Here is an 18,827-nt window from a genome sequence, read left to right on the forward strand (position 1 = left end):
TGGGATAACTTGCACATTAGAGGTAATGCTGGTTACGAAATCACGTACAGAGTTTACGATGATGCTAATTATCGCGCTGTCAATATCGACTGGTGTGTTGTGAATGAGGATGATGTTATCACCCACTTCATGGTTATTCTCAGGGCTTACGATCTTTCAAACCCCGAGTCAGTTTTCATGCGTTACTTCCAGTCAAATGGAGGAAATTCTGCCACTATAGCTGTACAGAATCTTGTTGATGCAAAGTCTGAGCAATTCTCTTACGATATGGAAGATGCAGTGCCAGATGGATGCACGGTTCTCTTCTTCACTATAGGAGGCGATGAGAGAGTTGTTTATGTACCACCGTAAGGGGCATATAGCACCATCTACTACATTTCGTATGTTTATGTACTTAGTTTCAACACAGAATAATGTCATTCATTTTTGCATTGCACCCAGCGCTTACCCTTTAAGAACGCAAGTCACGCCCAGGAAAAGCAGAAATACATCATGTGTATGAACTGTTGAGATTCGTGTGAAACCACATAAGAAACTATACATAGCTATATTCTATAGATCAACATCACCTGAGCTCGATCTCCATCCCAAACTATACATAACATCTGAGAAGGCAACCATAACCCTCCAAAGACAAGCATCAAAAATATCTTGAGCCTTGTCGAGGAATCCAGCCAATCCGCCTCGAACGTTCTGAGCAAACTCACCAATCTTGGTGATAGCCCAAGATGAAGTCTCATAGATGCGCTCCATGCCATGATGCAGACACTGTGGTCTTTTCACAGGGGAGTTACTGGGGTTATCGCCCTTGGGAATCTCCTTTTCCTCAGGATCAGACCAGTTAGAACCAAGGCGGTACACAGAATAAGCATTATCTGGTCCGCCACACTGCTCGCGTGTATCGAAAATGGACGTGAACCAGCATTTATCGTCGTCAATTCGCGCAGATTCATCTGGAAGCTTATTGGAACAGAAGCATCTAGATCCATGGCGAAGTGCAACGGAATATCCCTTGATAGTACACTGACGGTTGCAAGAATCTCCGTTGGAGCTTCGATAAGGTCCTGTGATCCTGACGCGTGGAGGATACGAAGAGGTGAAGCCTGGAAGGGTGAAACAGCCATGGGGTTTCAGCTTGGACAGTCCCATCTCCGTTGGGCGTTTCGAAACCTTAAAGGGTCGCTCGACTTCCTCAATCTTGAGCTCATCATCCACCACTTTAGTGGCAATTCCTGTGTTCACAACACTCCAAGCTCTTCTCCCGCCACAAGCTTCACGAGACCAACCGGGACACCAGTTCGCACACTGAGCATCATCGACCCGTGCGCTCTTCGCAGGATACGTATCAGAGCATAAGCACCAGCCACGCTGAACAGCTGCGACAGGCTTATCCTCGCGCTGACAATAGCGAGCGCATTGTTCAAGGTTGTTCATGCTCTCAAGCTTCTTGTGTGTCAAGGTAGCAGACTGCATATTGTAGCAGCCATGTGATGTGACATAGCCTAAGCTCGGCTCCTCATAAGGCTTCTGTATATGGCCCCTGTTATTGGATTCTTGTTGGATGCGGTATCTCCCACCAGCATAGCCAGTCCTATATGCCGAAAAAGTATCTGCAGTACCACTGTGGCCTCCACAAGAATACTGAGAATCGCCAGCGCAAGGGATCTGACATTCACGAAGGTCTGCTGTGGAGCTAGAGCGAGGATAGCCTTGGGAACAGTGACATTGCGAGCCTTTGATGAATGCAACACCTTGTCCCGCGGCTTTGCACGAGTCGATGCAGGATGAGGGGAGCTTTGAAATTGCGCCTGGGTCTAGAGGTATGCGGCTTGCAGTCATGGGGATATCGTAGAAGCATCGCTCAATCTGTCTTATAGGCTTAGGCTCGATGACAGGTCTCCTCTCGGGGCCGAGGTTGTAAACACTGAAAGCGACATTGTCGCCACCGCAGTTGAAAAGATTTGTTCCGGGACACTGAACATTACACTGAGAATCAGGAAGTTCATCTTTCTTATCGGGATACTCATTGCTGCAGTGGCAGATCTGATCCCGGGTGAACGCATACATACGGCCCTTTCGCTGACAGAAGCGGTGGCATAGCATAGGACTATTGCGCGCAAACAGTTTGGAGACAGTATCTGTGGGCACTGTTTTGTAGCAAGCTTGTCCGGGATGCCCATTCGGCTCAGTATGCTTCGTAGGTGTCTCCTCGGCGCTTTGCGATGTAGTGAAAGGATCGTGGATCTCAACATCAACGCCAAGGCCGGTGTCGTAAACAGCGATATAAGGACTGTGGCGAACTTGATTGTACTGAGTTGCGCGCTGGCATCGATCGTCGTCGTCGCTCAGGCAAGGCATGTAACATTTGTAGGCTCCGACAATAGAGTCTGGTCGGGGATACCTTCTACCGCAGTAGCACGCGTGTCCACTGATGAAAGCAAGAGGTTTTCCATCCTCAGCACATGCCTTGGCGCAGTCGCGGCGGGAGTCATCGTCGCGAATCAGCATCCTCTTACGGAATGTTGGGCGCATCGTAACATGATAGCATCCCTGCGCCGTGATCTTGCCAACCTTGCCACGGTTTGTCGCGAGTTGCTTAGGTTCGGTTTTCTGAATAGATGGTCCCTGCCTGTGATGCGATGGCAGTGCATTTGTTTCGTCATTGGCCATAGAAGGAATGGAGAAAACGGCGAAAAGTTCGTCCTCCTCCCCAAAGGCATGGTTTCTTGGCTGCTTGACGCAGTCACCATTCAAAATACCAACACACTGCGCATTACAGCGGTTATTATCGACCTGATGATAACTCGGAGGTGCGGCATTACTGCAGAAGCAGTTGACAGAATCGAACGCAATCCATTGCTGACCGCGCCGGGTACATGTATCGACACACTTCTGGCGCTGAACCTCGTTTCGTGAAAATCCACCAACAACAAAATTCCGCGATCTTGCCCGATAACAGCCCTTATGCTTAAGAGCCTCGAGGTTGGAACTTTGGGCAGCTACCAGAGCCACCCAGAAAAAAAGAGCGGCATGTAATAAACTAAATGTCGCCATGGCAAAAGAGTGAATGGCGTCAAAGAACAAGAGGGAACCATTGGGGCCGGGAATGAGGTGTTTATGTTTCCGTCATCAGCGGCCGGTCTAATTTTACATGAGGACAATCTAGACTCTCGTTGGTTGCCCTTGTGTTAAATATGGAACGATTTAGGCATCATACAAGGATCTGTGCCTCAATGCTGGCTAGGATCATAGAAATCAGCCAACGAGTGGTAGACTTGGGGAGCTAAAGTGACAGGGCTGCGGATCCTAGCTGAAGCGTCGTTCTTGGCGTCGGCTACAAGGCATGCTGAAAGAAGAAATCGCCGACACTCGTGATATTTCTATAGGGTAGGGAGATCTTTTTACAAACCTACAAGAATAAGTTCAAAGACTCATCGTTATCATAATCATCAGGGGGTTTAGCTTAGATTTAAGCTTATATTGGATTACATTGCCGCCAGAAAAGGAACGCTGTTCCCAGTCTTCCTCAACCTGGGTTCCATCAAGCTCTTCTTGGCTGATTACGTATACATATCTTGCCTTGCATATGAGCCTCGAGCTCAAGGTAATTCGTCGGACAGACGTCTCGTCGTAAGTTCTACCAATTCCTGAGCTCTCAAACAATACAGGCAGGAAAAAGGAATGGCAATCACTCCATGTTCCCCGCTTGCTAGTAGGCAGACGAACGACACCATGTTCGGCTGAGTAATACCCGCGCGGGTGAGTGTCCACCTTCATTTGATGAGTAATGCATAAACCTCGGGCGGTCCTTGATGGTATTAGAAACCTCATTACGTTGATGAAAGCTGTCTCTTTTCCTCAATCTTCATTCTCAATCTGCTTCCCGGATTGCTGGGCCTACTTTATCCTGCACTGTCATCGTGTTTGTCGCACCTTGACTGCCTTGCTGAGCAGCCGATATGGCCCACGAGATCCCCTCCAGGGCTGGCTCATCATCAAACATCAATGAGTATATGCATTCGACCGGAGCGAGCAGCCAAGGCTCAGCGTGGGAAGAAGAACGAGAGAACGAACAGACCAGTCGGCGCATCAGCATAATCACCACCACGCTCTCTTGCTTCCAGTGCCGGGCTCGAAAGGCGAAATGCGATCGATTGAAGCCCAACTGCAGTCGATGCGTGCGACTTGGAGATGAATGCGTGTTTCCAAACTCGCGACAGAGGCGACTCGTTCGGAAGACAAACCCTGCTGCCACGTTGGAGACCCGAGTAGGTTGGTGACCCTTGCGTTCTTTCCAATAGCCGGGGTCAACTAACCCTTTTCTTGAAGCGCGACTAGAAGAGATAATTACGCAAAGCGGCCTACCAGACATCTTACTGAGTGAGTCCATATCCCTTGGTGATGAAGCCGGACTTGATATGGGCTGGAACCAGGATGCAGCCAACATCAACCAGTCAACTTCCTACGGGCCCGCGTCCAATGGAATTCCCGTAATGCAACCAACTGCCGCGTCGCCCCAAGAAGACCCATTCATGATGCAAGAATTGATTGGAATTGGTCAGTTTGAGCAGCTTCCGCCCAGCCACTTGACCGAACGACTGTAAGCCGTGACCGCCTCCGACTTCGTTCCCTAACCCCCTCTATGCTACGCTATTACTACCGTCATTTATCGCTTCTACATGCGCCCGACTATGCTAATCCAGGGTTTATAGGGTTGCTTTGTATTTCGACGAACTGAACCAAGATCTCCCAATGTTACACCGAACACGCTATGTGACATCTCTTCATTACCCTGCCCATATGCGTCCACCCATGTCTTTACAATATGCGGTCTTGGCTCTGGCCGCAGCAACGCGTCAGGAGTTCGCACACCTCGCAATGCCATTCTATCAGCGGTCTAGGCGGTATGCAGAGGCAGATGAGATGAAAGTGAGTGCATGAACCGAAACGCATGAGGAGCCAACAATCATAACGCTTTTGGCCAGGGCCAAGGAGAATACTTTACCACCATAGCTCATACGCAATGTTGGTGCTTACTCGCCGCCTATGAGTCCCACCAACTCCTCTTCTCTCGGGCGTCTGTCAGTCTATCTAAAAGTGTCCGGATCGCCCAGATGCTTGGGCTGCATCGTCTTGATAGCCCAAAACAACCAACGGACCCTCCGCTCCCTCCACCGGGAGACTTCTTTGAGGTTGAAGAGCGGAGGAGAACCTGGTGGGTAATATTCTGTTCCGATCGGTTCGTGAGTGGCATCACGGGTTGGCCCGCTCTAGTCAATGAGAAGGATGTGAGTAGATCATTGGACTGGAGAAGCTTGAGAAACCAGAGGGCTGATGTATCAACTGCATACAGATCGAAACCCGATTACCTGCCTCTGACGATGCATTCGATATGGGCACTAATGAAGCGACACCCTTTCTCATCGCTGCCCTTCAAGGGGGCACTCTCTATTCTCCTTTCGCTGGTAAGGTGCTTACTGCCCATACGTTCCACAGAACTCTAGAGCACACATTCCGGTCCCTCCCAAATGATGGCATCGAGAACATTTCGAATGGGCCATACTGGATTCGACAGCGGGGTATTGACGCTGACCTATCTAATATGATTTTGTACCTCCCAGAAAACCTCCGCCTCCCACAGTACGGACAGAACCGGAATGCCGTCGTCGTCAATGTGGGCATTCACACCTCCGTTATATGCATACACAGAGCGGCATTGGCAAAGATAAGAGAGTTCGGCCTAGCCGCAGACTTGTTTGCAAATAGCAGGCTTCGGCTTCTACCTTCGGCAGAGCAAATACTGAACGCTCTCAAGTCGACTGACGACGCCAAGGGCGCTATGGCAGATCATTTCTTGGTGTTTTCGGCGTATCTTGCGGCCTTGATCTTTCTAGAAGACTACATGGAAACCAAATATCTGAAGAACGAGCAACATCTCCATTACATTCTGAATGCAATGACCCAAGCTGGCGAGAAAGACCTATTCTCACGTTCGTTAGCAATTCAGCTTGCTTCAGGGATGAAGCACGTCGGAATGGATTCGAGGACTATAGACAGAGTAAGAACGCTCACGCAATGGCCATCTATCATTTTGAAGTTGCTAACAACGTGAATTTAGGTACAAGAACTTCCGCCAACACCTGTATCGATACCCATTCTTGCCAAACAAGACAAGGCCTCATCACACATCACTTTCTGTTCGATTCTGCCCACCAAGTCAGATCACTACTCGATCTCACCAAGAAGGGGATAATATCGTGGCGTGTGGGTGTCCGCTTTGGCCCAAGCATTGAGAGTGTGCCGGTTGTTGAGACCCGGCGCTGGATTGTAATATTTACTGTATAAAGAATGCCATACTCCTATGATATAAGGACTGCGCTTGTTCGGTGATAATGGTTTGAAAGGCCAAAATCAACAGTAGAAGAAATACTATGATACGAGTATGGAGCTGAACCCTAACCCGTTCTATGAATGGAACTCAAAGCTAATCCTTCGAAAGTCAGATCGTCTATCAAGGGAACATTCTCCAAGCCCAGAAATGTATTGATAAGGTCCGAACTCAAGTGAGAGTTACTAGCCATTGCCCCAGCCTGCGTCTATCATGGGGGACCACCACTTGGTGCGTATCGGCTGAGCTTTCTAATTCTCTCGCCAAAGACATAAAAGAGTATTGGAACTGGGAAAAGCCCAACCGCTATAAAGCCAAGAACACTGGTGGCCCAATCAACCCCCAGCCTTTTGTACATGGCGGCCGCAAACATTGGAAATCCTGCGCCGAACAGTGCCCGTACTACAGCATTGGCAGCGAGGGCACTGTTTGCATTCATTCGATAATTATCTATGATGTAGGTTTGACCTTGGAGAAAGATACTACGAGCAAGTCAGCAGTCGCTCTGCGAACCTGCACGATCGAAAACACTTACAGCATGATACCCACTCCCAGTGGAATTCCAGCTAAAGCTTGTGGCACCCACAAGATGTTAGGGTCGGAAGTCCATGCGAACCAGAGAAGCCCAATAGGAAAACATGCCCCGCCAACCATCATCGGTAGAAGCCGCTGCTCAGGTGGCAGATGACCCTTAGCCTTGATTATGCGTGTAAGCCGGGTCTTGGAGAAGATGACAATGAATATGACTCCAATGACAACGCCGAGTATTATAGCTAAGAATGGGAGAGATCCCACACCACTGTTCCAGCCCCGGTCCTCTTGGAAGGACACTGGATATGCTTCGAAGCATAGGTAGATGAGGCCGTATACGAAGGACATGTAAAGCGTGACGAGGATGATCACGGGCTCGAGGACTAGCATGGCGAGTGGCCGGACTAGGATTCGGTTTGCCATTTCGTGGATATCAACCGGCCTTTCTTCCGCAACGGCATGCATGGCCCAGTCTCGGGTTGATAGGCGGACTGAACGAGCTTTCCGAGCCAGAAGTGTAGACTCTAACGTCTCAGGAACCGTGATGAAAGCTATGGGCCCGAATAAAGCTGCCATAATAGCCGTGATGTACGCCGTCCACCGCCAGCCGAGTGAACTTTGGGTGATGAACCCACCCATGATAGGACCGGCAACAGGACCCTGCAGTCATCGAAATGAGTGTCGATGTCACTGATATCCAACGAAGAAATCGCACTTACGACGAAATTCGCGCCCGCGAAAATGCTCATGGCAATGCCGAGCTCGACAGGTGGCCAGAGGTCGACAAGTGCGCCGCCAACAACGCTGAGGGGAGATGAACCAAACAGGCCACTCAGAAATCGACAGACAAGGATAGTTTGAACATTCTCGGCGGTGGCCACGGGGATCTGGAATAGTGCAAAGACGAAATACCCAACAAAGAGTGGGTATTTACGGCCGTATACCTCTGACACAGGCCCAAATATCAGGGGACCAAAGGCGAAACCCTAGAGGTGGATTAGCCACAAGTCGGAGTGTTAAAGATGTCGCTAGCGATAGCGAACGTACTAGGACAAACAAGCTTGTACCCAGAGTCATGACTTCTATTGAGACGCCGAACTCCTTTGCAGCAGGCCGAGTTGCCGTGCTAAATATGCTGCTTGCGAAGGTCACAACCCATGTCAGCATGCCTAACGAGACTGTGATGATCCATTTTCTCCGATTCGGCCAGTTCTTGGGGTTATCTGGATCATCTGGACCGTTCCAGCCGACGATTTTGCTGTTGGGATCCCGTCCGGTGATTGCTCGATTAGGATCGGCACCCATGACGCTGTCAGAGGAAGGGCTAGAGTCTTGTTTCTGCTCGTTCGTGGAATCGCCTTCGGAGATAGAAGAGGGAGACGTAGTGGCTCCGGCGCGGGACGCCATGGCCCAGAGAGGTCGAAGGACAGGGCTTCTGGCTTTTACAGAACAGAGAGTTACTACCGTGAGCTTAGTGGTATCGAAGGCACCGGAAATGTTTAGGACTCAGGAAGTAGATAGGTGTCACTATTATAAAGCAACGGTACGGGTTGGGGGTGGGGTCAGGAAATCATGTTGAAATCGAACTTCGAATGCGTCTGAAGACGATCTAACAAAGCATTACACCAGGAGTCACGCCGATTTAGTCAGCACGCTGGTTCGGTCGTGGCCGCCTACCGAGAGAGCCCGGTCCGGCGAGGTGCTTGGCGCGGCCGGTCTGAACGGTATTATCGCTGGGCCGTGGTTGGTCCAACCGGTCTTGAGCATAAAACCGGCGGGCCGCGATCTGTCCGGTGGATCCACAAGAACATGCCCCTCCATGAAGAAGCCATTGAACCCGGCGTAGCTTCATCGAATCATTTAATTCATTCATTTATCATTTTACTTGTAAGATTTTATATGGTAATGTCTTAGTTAATAAATCCTAGCTCATGTGTAAAAGGAAACTTCAAAGACTAAGATAATAGATGTCTATAAAAGCAGCATTTAACAAATGAATATCTTATTTAATGTAGTTTATCTAATTACTGGATATAACTATTTCGAATTGAAATGTTTTCTTGAACCAAAGCAGACCTCCCGTCTAACGTTAGATCTAATGCAAAACGAGTTCTAGTCCATTATGCGCTATGGGGCTTCACCTGCCAAACATCAAGGGATACCCAGGGACCCGGAAAATCAGTCACAGCTACAGCGAGAATCTCGTTAAGCCAAGAGTACTTGCTGCTTCCAGTCTCAAACTTGAGTCTATCCAAAGCAGTAGTTCCCGAGATCAAAGGACCAGCTGAGTGACTGTAAACATAGGATCCGTCATCCATCTGTACCACAGAGTGCGCGTCGACGTTGAAATTCCCCAGAGCATCGATTGCACCGAAATCGGCTCCGATAGGGAGGACCGTTCCTGCGAACAGTCAGCTGGTATTCATCATGTAAACGTGTTATTCGGCCTGCTTGTACCTTCGCCTTTGGGGCCCGACAAGCTGCCACCGGTTATGGGAATGGCCAATCTGGTTCCCGCTGGACCTGGACCGGTGTTGATGGTTGAACTGAGAGTGAGGTTCATACGGAAGAGGTACGTGAGAGTTGGAGCCTCAGGGGTCGCTGTAGCGGCCCCAATGCTGCTGGCGATGACAAAAAAGGCAGAAATCAACATGTTTGTAGAGCGAAGCAAGAAGGCCGAAAGAGAGTGACTGGGTTGTGATGACTACTAATTTTCAGCTGCAATGTACGAGGCGAGGTCGTCTCTTAAACAGAAGAACAACTCGTCATTTATACCAGTCTCTATGAACGAGCACACTCAAAAGAAATGGCGCGAGATCGGATTCTAGAAACGCTCGTGAGGTTAGCCCCAGCCGGAGAAAATGGGTCACCGTCCGCAGCAAGGAAGACGAGGATAATTTGATGGCTGACAAATGCAAGACTAGCTACATGGATAGATATCGGCCTGAAGTTGGAAGTTAGCCCGAGGAGAATCCAGTTCACTACAAAACTTCATCGCCCGAAGTGGCCGGTCTTTCGGTGTTGCGATAAGACCGCTTGTTGTGTGCTGACAAAAGCGGAGGAGCCTCAATGCGACACGTGAGGCGGTAAAGAGAGTTTCTTTATGGATAAAATCTCCTGCTAAAATATTGGTATCAGTTTCGTTCAAATACCTCGCTGTCTGCTTGTCTCACTCACAATCTCTCTCGCATACCCCACTTCAGTTATTAATTCATAATCATGTCCCGCAATCTTTTAATCACTGGCGCCACCGGGAAGCAAGGCGGCAGTGTCGTTGAAGCCGTCCTCTCTCGTTTCTCTAAGGAATTCACTATTCTCGCCGTTACCCGCAATGCCCAATCGCCATCAGCCCTGCGCTTGGCCAAGAAGTCATCCGCCGTCAAGCTCGTCGAGGGAAACCTTGACGACGTACCTTCTCTATTTCGAGCCGCGAAGAAGGTTGCCTCTGGCCCCATCTGGGGTGTCTATTCAGTTCAAGCCGCAGTGACAAAGGGCACCACCTTCGAGGGAGAGATGCGCCAAGGCAAAGCACTTATAGACGAGTCAATCAAGAACGATGTGAAGCATTTCGTCTACAGTAGCGTCGATCGTGGTGGCAACGAGAGGTCCTGGAGTAACCCAACACCAATCCCGCACTTCAAGTCAAAGCATCAGATTGAGCACTATCTCCGCGATAGTATCGAAAGTAAGAAGTCTGCTATGGGTTGGACAATCTTGCGCCCTGTCATCTTCTTGGATAATATCACGCCGGACTTCCAGTCCAAGGTATTCATGACAAGCCTGCGCAATACCATGAAGGACAAGCCATTGCAGTGGATTGCTACTTCAGATATTGGCGTCTTTGCAGCCGAGGCGTTTGCCGATCCTGATCGCTTTAACAAGCAGGCTATAGGGATGGCCGGAGAGGAGCTCACCTTCGAGGAACTAGACCATAGGTTTAGGAGCGTGACGGGCACCGGCGTAGGCACGACGGTGGGGCTACTGGGGAAGGCACTCAAGGCAGGAGTTAAGGAGGTCGGTGTGATGTTGGATTGGTTTAAGGAAGAGGGCTATAATGTGGACATGCAGCTGGCTAGGAGCATTCATCCGCACATCAAGGATGTCAGGGCGTGGCTAAAGCAGGACAGCGCCTTTGTCACACGATAGCGCTTATGGCGCGCTACTTCTCTTTTACCTTATAATACATGACAATACTGGTAATAAATGTAGTCCAAGGAATTGCATGTTGGGGGTCAAGCATCAAAGCGACCAACTTGGACTTCTCTTCAGGTTTATCCACATAAGTATGGTCACAAAAAGCCGTGATCACACGCGGCACTTTGAGTTGCGTGGTTAGTTCAGCTTTACGCTGTAGCATTTGGTCAGGCATTTTGGTATAATGTCTAAGTTATGAACCAGATGTGTTATTTGCAATTGAGACTTGTGGCTGAGAGCTTGAATTAGCACAGAGAACTTAGTTGCGTGGTTAGAAATACCAATACTGGCGAGACCCTGTACTCGCAAAGGAGTATTCGCCACACCAATAGATATGCCACAAATTGCAGCTGCAAATGTAAAGTCTAGGTTATGGCTTTCAACTTTCAACATCTCGGGCTCGAAAAGATACCGTGATTAGGAAGTTAACTTCCTGCCGAAGTCAAAATCTTCTATGACTTTATGTTGCTAAAGTTTGCTAGTTTGTCAAATTCTCACCACTCGCTCAAGTCAAACATCTTACTCCTCAGAGTTAATCTCTCTTCTATTCTATCTATAGGAGAAGGGCTCGCAATAAGATTTATTGGCTATCGTGGAAGGTTTTTAGGTAGCCGCTTATATTATTAAACAGAATATGGTGTCCTTATCTGCCAGGGTCTTGAATATATTTATCTAAAAATTGCCTTACATAAGCTTTACACATTTGAGAAATTATTACCTATTGCTTCTTCTAAGAAAATCTGTTAAATTCTACTCCTTAGGTACTTAATTAGCTATTTTAGAGAAATTAAATACTCAATCCGGCCTCCTTCAGTGGCGCGCTAACAAGAATACTGGGACTGAAGTGTATGTGTTAGCAATCAGCTACACGGCTGCCTATAAAAGAACGCCAAATTCTCGACCAACAATCTCCCAAATTCTCAACTACATTACCACGTGCGATCAACCATTCATACTATAACACCAACCTCGAATTCTCACAATGGATCCCTTCGGACGCCTCCCTTTAGAGATTCGGGAAATGATCATATCGAATTTAGAAATCGGCGGTTTTTTCTGGTATCTTTGTCGAGCATCCCCCGTTTTCTGGCGCCAACTCAAGACGAGCAAATTACTAAAAACGTGGGACACCCTTAGAAAGGAGCTGGGCTATGAGATGTTTCGGCAAGTCTTGATGTTTGTGCAATATTTGAAGATTGAGGAACCCATTCCACAGGATGAAGAAATGGATGTGCGGGGAATGCCAAAAGTCTACTTGCGGGATCCGCTGTTCACCCCACAGCAACATTTGATTTTCGAGATGCATGACAGGTACCAAGGCATGCTCAACTGCTTTGCGTTGGGTCCTGCATTGGTGCCTCTCTATAAGGATAAATATGCTGACGTCTGCCTTGGCAAGTTCAGCGATTACCTTGCTAAATCTTTCGGAGAACACGGGGAACATCTTCCTACTGTAATGCCTCCGATTGAGCCCGGAATGGGATACAGGATCTTCTATCTTCTCCTCGCCATCGAGATGATGGACCAATGTCCATCAGCCTTCGTGACAAGCCTGAGAGAGCCTCCGAAACAACGATCTATAAAAGAAGAGCGCTCTCTAAGGCTTGTTGATGGCTGGATACGGAAGGTTCCAGGAAGAGTTTTAGGCGATTATAGGAGGTTCTATGGCCTGCCCGAGGAATCTGAGGAAGAAGAAGAATATGATGATAACGGGGAGGAGGAGGAGGAGGAGCAGAGGGAAGCAGAAGAAATGGTGTTTATTCAATGCTAGTTTCGCTTTTGAGCGCAAGTAAGCCTAATGTGCTGGCTTGAATAGTTCTAAATAAAGATTTCATCACAGCATCGACTTCCTGAAAAGTTTCCAGATGATCGAGATGATGAGTCAATACCTACCAAATTCCGCGATAAGCCTGAGAGCCTCTGAAGTAACGATCTATAAGAGGAAAAAAGTGTTTTTCGAGGTTCATTGTTCCCTTATAAAGCAAGGTCCAGAAGATGGGAGACTAAGAGACTATATGGCCAGAAAGGGGAAGGTGATACAGAGGAGGACTAGATGTGAATTATCATGATCTTGGTATATCTTATTCACAAATCTCGTTGCTATTGACGCACCGCTCTTGGTCCGATCTGAAGCAACTCATGATGCCTTGGAATTTGGAGTGCTCATAACTAACTATGCTCTGATATGAAATAATGCGTGTTGCTTGTGTCATGAAGTTAGCTAAGATATAAAAATACTTCTCAAAGGTTTAATCTCAAGGGAACACTATAATTTTCATCTGCTCAGGGATTTCTGACTCTCAAGGTCATACCATTGGCTGGCTATTATTAAGGTTCATATGCAAGGTTTGACTTTGATGGTCGAAAAGGAGTTCAGGCTCTGGACATCAATGAATATCCTGTCACTATAAGCTTCTCCAGTCCTGGCAATGTCTGCCTCATCAAATCTTCCGACCAGACTTTGAGAATACTGTCATGTATGGAGGTAAGTTCAGGACCAATTTATAAATAGTTATCCTGTCCTTGAGAATTCGCATCGAACTTGGTTCCTTTACATTTTACTTCCCTCCTCTTCTGCCCCAGATGTCTCCCAGCACCATCACCATGAAGAGTGTTTCCGCCAAAGACCCGTTTTTTCGCCTTTCTTCCAACGTCCGAGAAAAGATCATAACAAGCCTTGATTATTACGTCTGGTACAACAATCTTTGTAAAGCTTCGGTGGTTATGAATCACGGGCGGCATACAAACAAGTTGACAGTTTGCTCGGATTCTATCATTGGCAAATTTAATTTCTGGAATGATCGCTGGAATTTTCGAGGCGCTCATGTGCGCTGTCTTCTTTCTGACGGCCATTTATCAGGCATAAATGCGGTGGACTACTACAACCAGACACTTATGGACCCCTTGTTTTCGACAAAACCTGAAATAGTTTACGAGATGGATGCACTTTATGGACGTTTAGTAGACTACCTCAGTCTGGGCCCTGAAATTGTCCGTGCATTCATCGAGAGACACGCAGATCGATATCTCACCCACCGCGTGGTCAAGGCATACGGAAAGCATGGGGAAAGATTTCCAACGACATATCCCTTGAACGCGAGGGAACATTATCATGTAACGAACTTTCTTATTCTTGTCGATGTGATGGATGTTTTGGCCCTGTCTGGTCCTAACAATCCGCTAATATGGTACAATGATCACAGGCAATTCACTGGAGGAAATCGCTTTGCCTGGGGATTTGCATCCAGGCTTGCTGTGGTTATTCAACTATAGGTGCAGGCTGAGGTAGAGGCTGTGATGCGAGAGGAACAACTGAGAAAATGGGAGGAGGAACAGTGGCGAAAAGTGCCACAACTATCGAAGGTAGATGTAACCGACGACTTTTGGCTGAGAGCTTATATCACCACAGAGAACTTAGTAGATGTAACCGACAGGACGGATGAGAACGAATTGAATGAGGCAGGAGAGAAGAAGGAAGAAGAAGAATGGGTGTTTGTTTAATGATAGTCTCGCTTAGGCACGAAGATTTGTCTGATGTATCCGCTCTATCAGCCCCTTAATCAAATCTCATTAGGTACAATCTCCTTGATGCTCTAGAGTAATTCATTTGAAGACTGAGTTAAAAAAAAGTCTCCGTCCTGAACCCGCAGGGCATCATTTTGACTTTGGTGGATAAGTCAACTATGGATGGTTGTGGGCCATAGGGTTAAACTTCAGGCAGTGTAGACTTGTAATTGGAACACGAATATTGGCCACAATATAGACTTCTTGATCTTGCAAGCATAAATAAGTCAAAAGCCTCCCCTCCAAAATCCTCATTTTCATGCTCGCAAAATCAAAGGCCCAGCATGTCCGAGAGCACGCCCGTGGCGGAACCGGGCATCAGGGACCCTTTCCAACACCTCGCTCCCGAAATACGAGAAATGGTTATAACCTATCTTGACTGTTACGAATATTTCGACGGTCTGTGTCTAGCTGGCCTCCTTTGAGAGTTAATACAATCCAGCAGCCCATCTTGCCAAGCTCAACGCGCGACAATGGGTTCAGCCTAAGCAGAACCATCCAGAGAATCACCCCGTACTCGACACTGCCGAGCCGGGTCCAAACACCCCTTTTTACAAAGCATTTTAGTACCCAATCAAACAATCCTTCTTCTGAAGGAGGGTGACAACGTTTGAACCAACGCAACATCAGTCGTTGAATAATTGGTTGATGGTGGGCTACCCCGCGTTTCTGACGTTGATGGCACAGCAAAGCAGTTGGTGATAGTTTATCTTATACTGGAATAGGAAATTCGCAATGTGCTCTAATGCAGAGCTGACAAACAATCTGTATCGTCTCCTCAAGATGACGGATGGTCACGAGGTCGTGTGCTTGCTGTAACATAAGAAGCCGTTTCCCCTCTTTTGTGATTGCGAAGCTATTTTCTCTTCATTTCATTTGTCTTTCCTAAGTATTCTACATTTAAAAACTACAAGATCTTTCAGGGTTATACAGTCAACTATTAACAACTCAACATGGCACCTCAGACCCTTGCGGAGAAAGCCAAGGCCAAGCTCCAGGCTGTTCTAGAGGATCCCAACAGGAACGACTCATCCTGTATGTGCTTGTCTCTTGATGTTTTTAATTTTGATCACTACTGACAATTTGAATCAACAGCCTACAAGCAGAGAGTGATGACTACTACGACTCCTGCGACCGGATCCGAGTGGACCAACACTTGGGTACGACGAAATAGTAACGATCGTCGGGCCAGTGTTGGAAGTGAAGGTTCAACTGGATCACCTGTTCGCCGCAGGTCAAGCTTCCAAGAGTGGCTATATCCCTCAGCTCGTTAATGATGTATATGATACAAGGTTGCGCGTGGTACGTAATGACGTCGTGGATTATTTCATGCATGCTGTTTACGGTTTGGGTTTGTAATATGTTTCAGAACGTCGTCCCCTTTTTCAGAAGGTGCATTATTAGGTTATCTCTTTCGACGGGAACCAAAACGGGAACCAAATTGTATTTGCTGTTGGGTGGGTTACGCGACAATGTTCTTTCTTTGGTCACGAGACAATTGATCAAGACGAAGGCTACAGGTAATGAATGCACTGTATATATATAAAACTTATTGGATGATTATATAATTAAGAATCGAGATTGTATTAATTTACATCATATATCTAAATGCATTTTTCGCTTTGGAACATCTATCGTCACGCCGAGTCAGATTAGCTTGATCGGCAAGTGAAAGGAGCATGAGCAGAGCCATCGGAAGTAATATCAATCTAGTAAAACGTTAGTTTTTTGAGCAGAAATGCCATGGTTGAGACAACTTACGATATCTTTAATGGTGGCATATGTACCAGCACCAAGTGTAACGATTCCGATGATAAAGGCCAGGATGCTTCCCAAGCTCATCAACATGTTCTTCTTGGAAAACCACTTGCCCTCGCAGAGCAAGACGAACCACATGACACCGGGGATCCAGAAAGAGAAACCGGAGACAAAGAGAGCCGAGGCCAGAGAGAGCAAGTCAGAGAAAATAGGGATAGCCTCAGCGATGACCCAAGCGATGATGGTGAAGATGGTCACAAGAGTGATCCAGCTGACCCAACCCATGGGGGTGTTGACATATCGCAGAATTGAGTCCTTGAACATACGGCCATGAAGATATCGAAGGGCAACGGTAGAATTGATCGAACCGGAAATAAAGATGACGGGTAGAGCGACCCCAAAGGCGATCTTGGAAATAAGTGGTCCGGCGGAGAGCAATGCGGGCGATTGCACTGAGGGTCCGATAAAAGCGTAGCACAGGGCTCCAGTCAGAGTGTAGATCGCAATCTGGATGAAGCAGGAGGCGTAGATGGACTTCATGTAATCGGTTGGTGTGTGCATCTCGTCCATGAAGGAGAATTGACCGATTGCGAAGCTGAAGGCGAAGATGATGTTGCTGACAGCGACGAATGCCTCGGCGAAGCTGAGGTCCTCCTTGGGCCAAGCAGACCACTCAACGCCAGAGAGTCCACCAGCTGAATCGCTAGCTTGAATACCGGTGGCAATGACGGTGATGCCAATGGCAGCAAGGATAGACACGAAATCGATATATCCAAGAATGGCGACTTCGGTGAAAGATGGGGGGATGGCGAGGATCAGAAGGATGATAGCCGAAACAGCAGAGAAGACGATGGAGCAGACATGTCCACCATTGATGTCAATGAGCGCAATGCTACCAGTCAAGGCATGCGAACCAACAACCATAACAAGCTCGAGAACGAGGGCAGCACCGAAAATCTCATAGCCAAAGCGACCGAGAAGAAGGCGTCCGGCATCAGCATAGTGCGCCACGTGGGGGAATTTCAACTTGACTTGGCCGACGATGTAGCTGGTGAAGATGGAGACGAGGCCGAGAGTGATTGTGAGGAAGACACCGGGGAACATGCCCAGCGTGTGATAGGCTGAAGGAAGGCTGAGGGCGCCGAGGGCAATAGCCTCGACGATTGTGACGACGGCGAGACGCTTCCATCCCAGGCGGTGGAAGTGAGCATTTCCTTGGGTAGCGAGCTGCTTCTGCTGGGAGACTTGGATATCATCCGCTGTCTCAGGATCGTCCATCATGTTGGCGGGTTTGGCGGACTTGGCCTTGGGTGAGGTGGTAGCCATTGTGTCGTGAGTGAGTAGAGGAGTATGTTCGGTGGGAGGATGGGTAGAAGAGTGGCTACTCATAAGACCAAGGAATGGTCAGTGTAGAAGAGTCGAGAAATGTACGGAATAGGTAACCGACGAACAATGGGGAAGAATGACAACAGATCAAACAGGGTCCTGAGAGGAGGTGAGACAGGACAAATATATTTAAGAGGAACGAAAACAACCGGCTAGAAGAGCTTTGTGACGGGAAAAACGGCGCAGGGCGAGCCATGGCGCGTGTTCGGTGTATCCGGGGTACCCACCTCCGAAAGATCGGGGCCGGGACCATGTCGCGGTTAATGTCATGATTAGATAACAGCACCTTTCTCCAGGTTTTTATTCCATTTAAACTCGTAATTCATTCATGCCATGCCGACTCCGGAGTTAACTGTCCCTTGTACCATCTGATCTCAGAAACTCCATAGTTCCTGGCGAGAATTCCAGCTTCTGAGAGAAAAGGCCCGAAGGGAGTTGACGAGCCGCACTCGGAGTGGCGTACGAAAAACCCGTAAAAACCTTCCAAAAGGAAGACGCTTGACCCAAAGTCGTATGGTGGTGGAAGAATCTGCCGGCTGTGGGGCTGTATGACATGAGACCCCTGGTGTTATTTTTACGTGCATGAAACGTGTCATTGGTGAGAAATCCAGCGAGGCTCCGTCACCGAAAAGGCGCGTGTGGATATCATCACGTTATGATATCCTAACAATAACTCTCTAATGTCGCGCTCCGCGTCAAGATGAAATCTCGAACGACCCGGACAACGAGATTACTCCGGGGCCCCAAACTCTGTTTCTGATGAGAGAAAAACGCATTCTCTACATTCAGAGATAATGCGAGAGATGTTGTCAAGCTTGGTCGAGCTAACTGCCGTCTTGGCTTGCAGCAATCTCCACCGAAAAAGTCTGGGGTGAAAAGCTCTTTTATACATCGAGTCAGCCTCATAAAACTCTGCATCAAATGTTACTCCACGACACCCTCATCTCCGCCATCAATCGCTTATCTGTGGGGTTATTCACCTCATTGACTAATATGAATAATGAAT

At 48.0% G+C, this 18,827-nt stretch overlaps 9 protein-coding genes across 10 annotated transcripts; 5 read left to right on the forward strand and 4 right to left on the reverse strand.

Moving 5' to 3' along the window:
* Nucleotides 1–229: 229 nt before the first annotated feature.
* Nucleotides 230–3,149, reverse strand: FOIG_08753 (uncharacterized protein). Its single transcript, XM_031208818.1, has one exon. It carries the CDS (start codon nt 3,052–3,054, stop codon nt 553–555), a length of 2,502 nt encoding a protein of 833 aa, XP_031061824.1. The 5' UTR covers nt 3,055–3,149; the 3' UTR covers nt 230–552.
* A 652-nt stretch (nt 3,150–3,801) lies between these two features.
* On the forward strand, nt 3,802–6,485 carry FOIG_08754 (uncharacterized protein). 2 transcript variants are annotated; one of them, XM_031208819.1, is made up of 6 exons: nt 3,802–4,272; nt 4,330–4,600; nt 4,713–4,929; nt 4,986–5,288; nt 5,354–6,058; nt 6,119–6,485. In XM_031208819.1, the coding sequence occupies exons 1-6, from the start codon at nt 3,960–3,962 to the stop codon at nt 6,251–6,253; spliced, it is 1,944 nt and encodes a 647-aa protein (XP_031061825.1). In that variant the 5' UTR covers nt 3,802–3,959; the 3' UTR covers nt 6,254–6,485. The 2 variants fall into 2 exon arrangements, with proteins under 2 accessions (XP_031061825.1, XP_031061826.1); XM_031208820.1 differs by having other exon boundaries at nt 5,354–6,485.
* A 114-nt stretch (nt 6,486–6,599) lies between these two features.
* FOIG_08755 (uncharacterized protein) lies at nt 6,600–8,326 on the reverse strand (the record flags this gene model as incomplete). Its single annotated transcript, XM_031208821.1, has 4 exons — nt 6,600–6,870; nt 6,924–7,579; nt 7,639–7,905; nt 7,967–8,326. The coding sequence occupies 4 exons, from the start codon at nt 8,324–8,326 to the stop codon at nt 6,600–6,602; spliced, it is 1,554 nt and encodes a 517-aa protein (XP_031061827.1).
* Nucleotides 8,327–9,039: 713 nt separating this feature from the next.
* Nucleotides 9,040–9,572, reverse strand: FOIG_08756 (uncharacterized protein; the record flags this gene model as incomplete). The annotated part of the gene is made up of 2 exons (XM_031208822.1): nt 9,040–9,320; nt 9,377–9,572. 2 exons carry the CDS (start codon nt 9,570–9,572, stop codon nt 9,040–9,042), a joined length of 477 nt encoding a protein of 158 aa, XP_031061828.1.
* A 498-nt stretch (nt 9,573–10,070) lies between these two features.
* FOIG_08757 (uncharacterized protein) lies at nt 10,071–11,201 on the forward strand. The gene has a single exon (XM_031208823.1). It carries the CDS (start codon nt 10,139–10,141, stop codon nt 11,063–11,065), a length of 927 nt encoding a protein of 308 aa, XP_031061829.1. The 5' UTR covers nt 10,071–10,138; the 3' UTR covers nt 11,066–11,201.
* Nucleotides 11,202–12,095: 894 nt separating this feature from the next.
* On the forward strand, nt 12,096–12,884 carry FOIG_08758 (uncharacterized protein; the record flags this gene model as incomplete). Its single annotated transcript, XM_031208824.1, has 1 exon — nt 12,096–12,884. One exon carries the CDS (start codon nt 12,096–12,098, stop codon nt 12,882–12,884), a length of 789 nt encoding a protein of 262 aa, XP_031061830.1.
* Nucleotides 12,885–13,717: 833 nt separating this feature from the next.
* Nucleotides 13,718–14,614, forward strand: FOIG_08759 (uncharacterized protein; the record flags this gene model as incomplete). The annotated part of the gene is made up of 2 exons (XM_031208825.1): nt 13,718–14,227; nt 14,387–14,614. The coding sequence occupies 2 exons, from the start codon at nt 13,718–13,720 to the stop codon at nt 14,612–14,614; spliced, it is 738 nt and encodes a 245-aa protein (XP_031061831.1).
* A 928-nt stretch (nt 14,615–15,542) lies between these two features.
* FOIG_08760 (uncharacterized protein) lies at nt 15,543–16,290 on the forward strand. The gene is made up of 3 exons (XM_031208826.1): nt 15,543–15,712; nt 15,773–15,979; nt 16,047–16,290. The coding sequence occupies exons 1-2, from the start codon at nt 15,631–15,633 to the stop codon at nt 15,949–15,951; spliced, it is 261 nt and encodes an 86-aa protein (XP_031061832.1). The 5' UTR covers nt 15,543–15,630; the 3' UTR covers nt 15,952–15,979; nt 16,047–16,290.
* Nucleotides 16,195–18,081, reverse strand: FOIG_08761 (uncharacterized protein). Its single transcript, XM_031208827.1, has 2 exons — nt 16,439–18,081; nt 16,195–16,386 (listed from the first exon to the last, which is right to left on the reverse strand). The coding sequence occupies exons 1-2, from the start codon at nt 17,822–17,824 to the stop codon at nt 16,330–16,332; spliced, it is 1,443 nt and encodes a 480-aa protein (XP_031061833.1). The 5' UTR covers nt 17,825–18,081; the 3' UTR covers nt 16,195–16,329.
* Between the last annotated feature and the right edge of the window lie 746 nt (nt 18,082–18,827).

Source organism: Fusarium odoratissimum (assembly GCF_000260195.1).
Source record: "Fusarium odoratissimum NRRL 54006 unplaced genomic scaffold supercont1.13, whole genome shotgun sequence".
In the NCBI taxonomy this organism is placed as follows: Eukaryota; Fungi; Ascomycota; class Sordariomycetes; order Hypocreales; family Nectriaceae; genus Fusarium; species Fusarium odoratissimum.

What these genes read in the sequence shown, in the direction of transcription:
- FOIG_08753 (XM_031208818.1), bottom strand. Translation starts at nt 3,054, where the DNA reads ATGGCGACATTTAGTTTATTACATGCCGCTCTTTTTTTCTGGGTGGCT.
- FOIG_08754 (XM_031208819.1), top strand. Translation starts at nt 3,960, where the DNA reads ATGGCCCACGAGATCCCCTCCAGGGCTGGCTCATCATCAAACATCAAT. An exon ending in CTCTAGTCAATGAGAAGGAT is followed by an intron (nt 5,289 to 5,353) that starts GTGAGTAGATCA and finishes AACTGCATACAG; the next exon opens with ATCGAAACCCGATTACCTGC. An exon ending in ATTCGAGGACTATAGACAGA is followed by an intron (nt 6,059 to 6,118) that starts GTAAGAACGCTC and finishes ACGTGAATTTAG; the next exon opens with GTACAAGAACTTCCGCCAAC.
- FOIG_08757 (XM_031208823.1), top strand. Translation starts at nt 10,139, where the DNA reads ATGTCCCGCAATCTTTTAATCACTGGCGCCACCGGGAAGCAAGGCGGC.
- FOIG_08760 (XM_031208826.1), top strand. Translation starts at nt 15,631, where the DNA reads ATGGCACCTCAGACCCTTGCGGAGAAAGCCAAGGCCAAGCTCCAGGCT. An exon ending in CAACAGGAACGACTCATCCT is followed by an intron (nt 15,713 to 15,772) that starts GTATGTGCTTGT and finishes TTGAATCAACAG; the next exon opens with CCTACAAGCAGAGAGTGATG.
- FOIG_08761 (XM_031208827.1), bottom strand. Translation starts at nt 17,824, where the DNA reads ATGAGTAGCCACTCTTCTACCCATCCTCCCACCGAACATACTCCTCTA. An exon ending in ATGCCACCATTAAAGATATC is followed by an intron (nt 16,387 to 16,438) that starts GTAAGTTGTCTC and finishes ACGTTTTACTAG; the next exon opens with ATTGATATTACTTCCGATGG.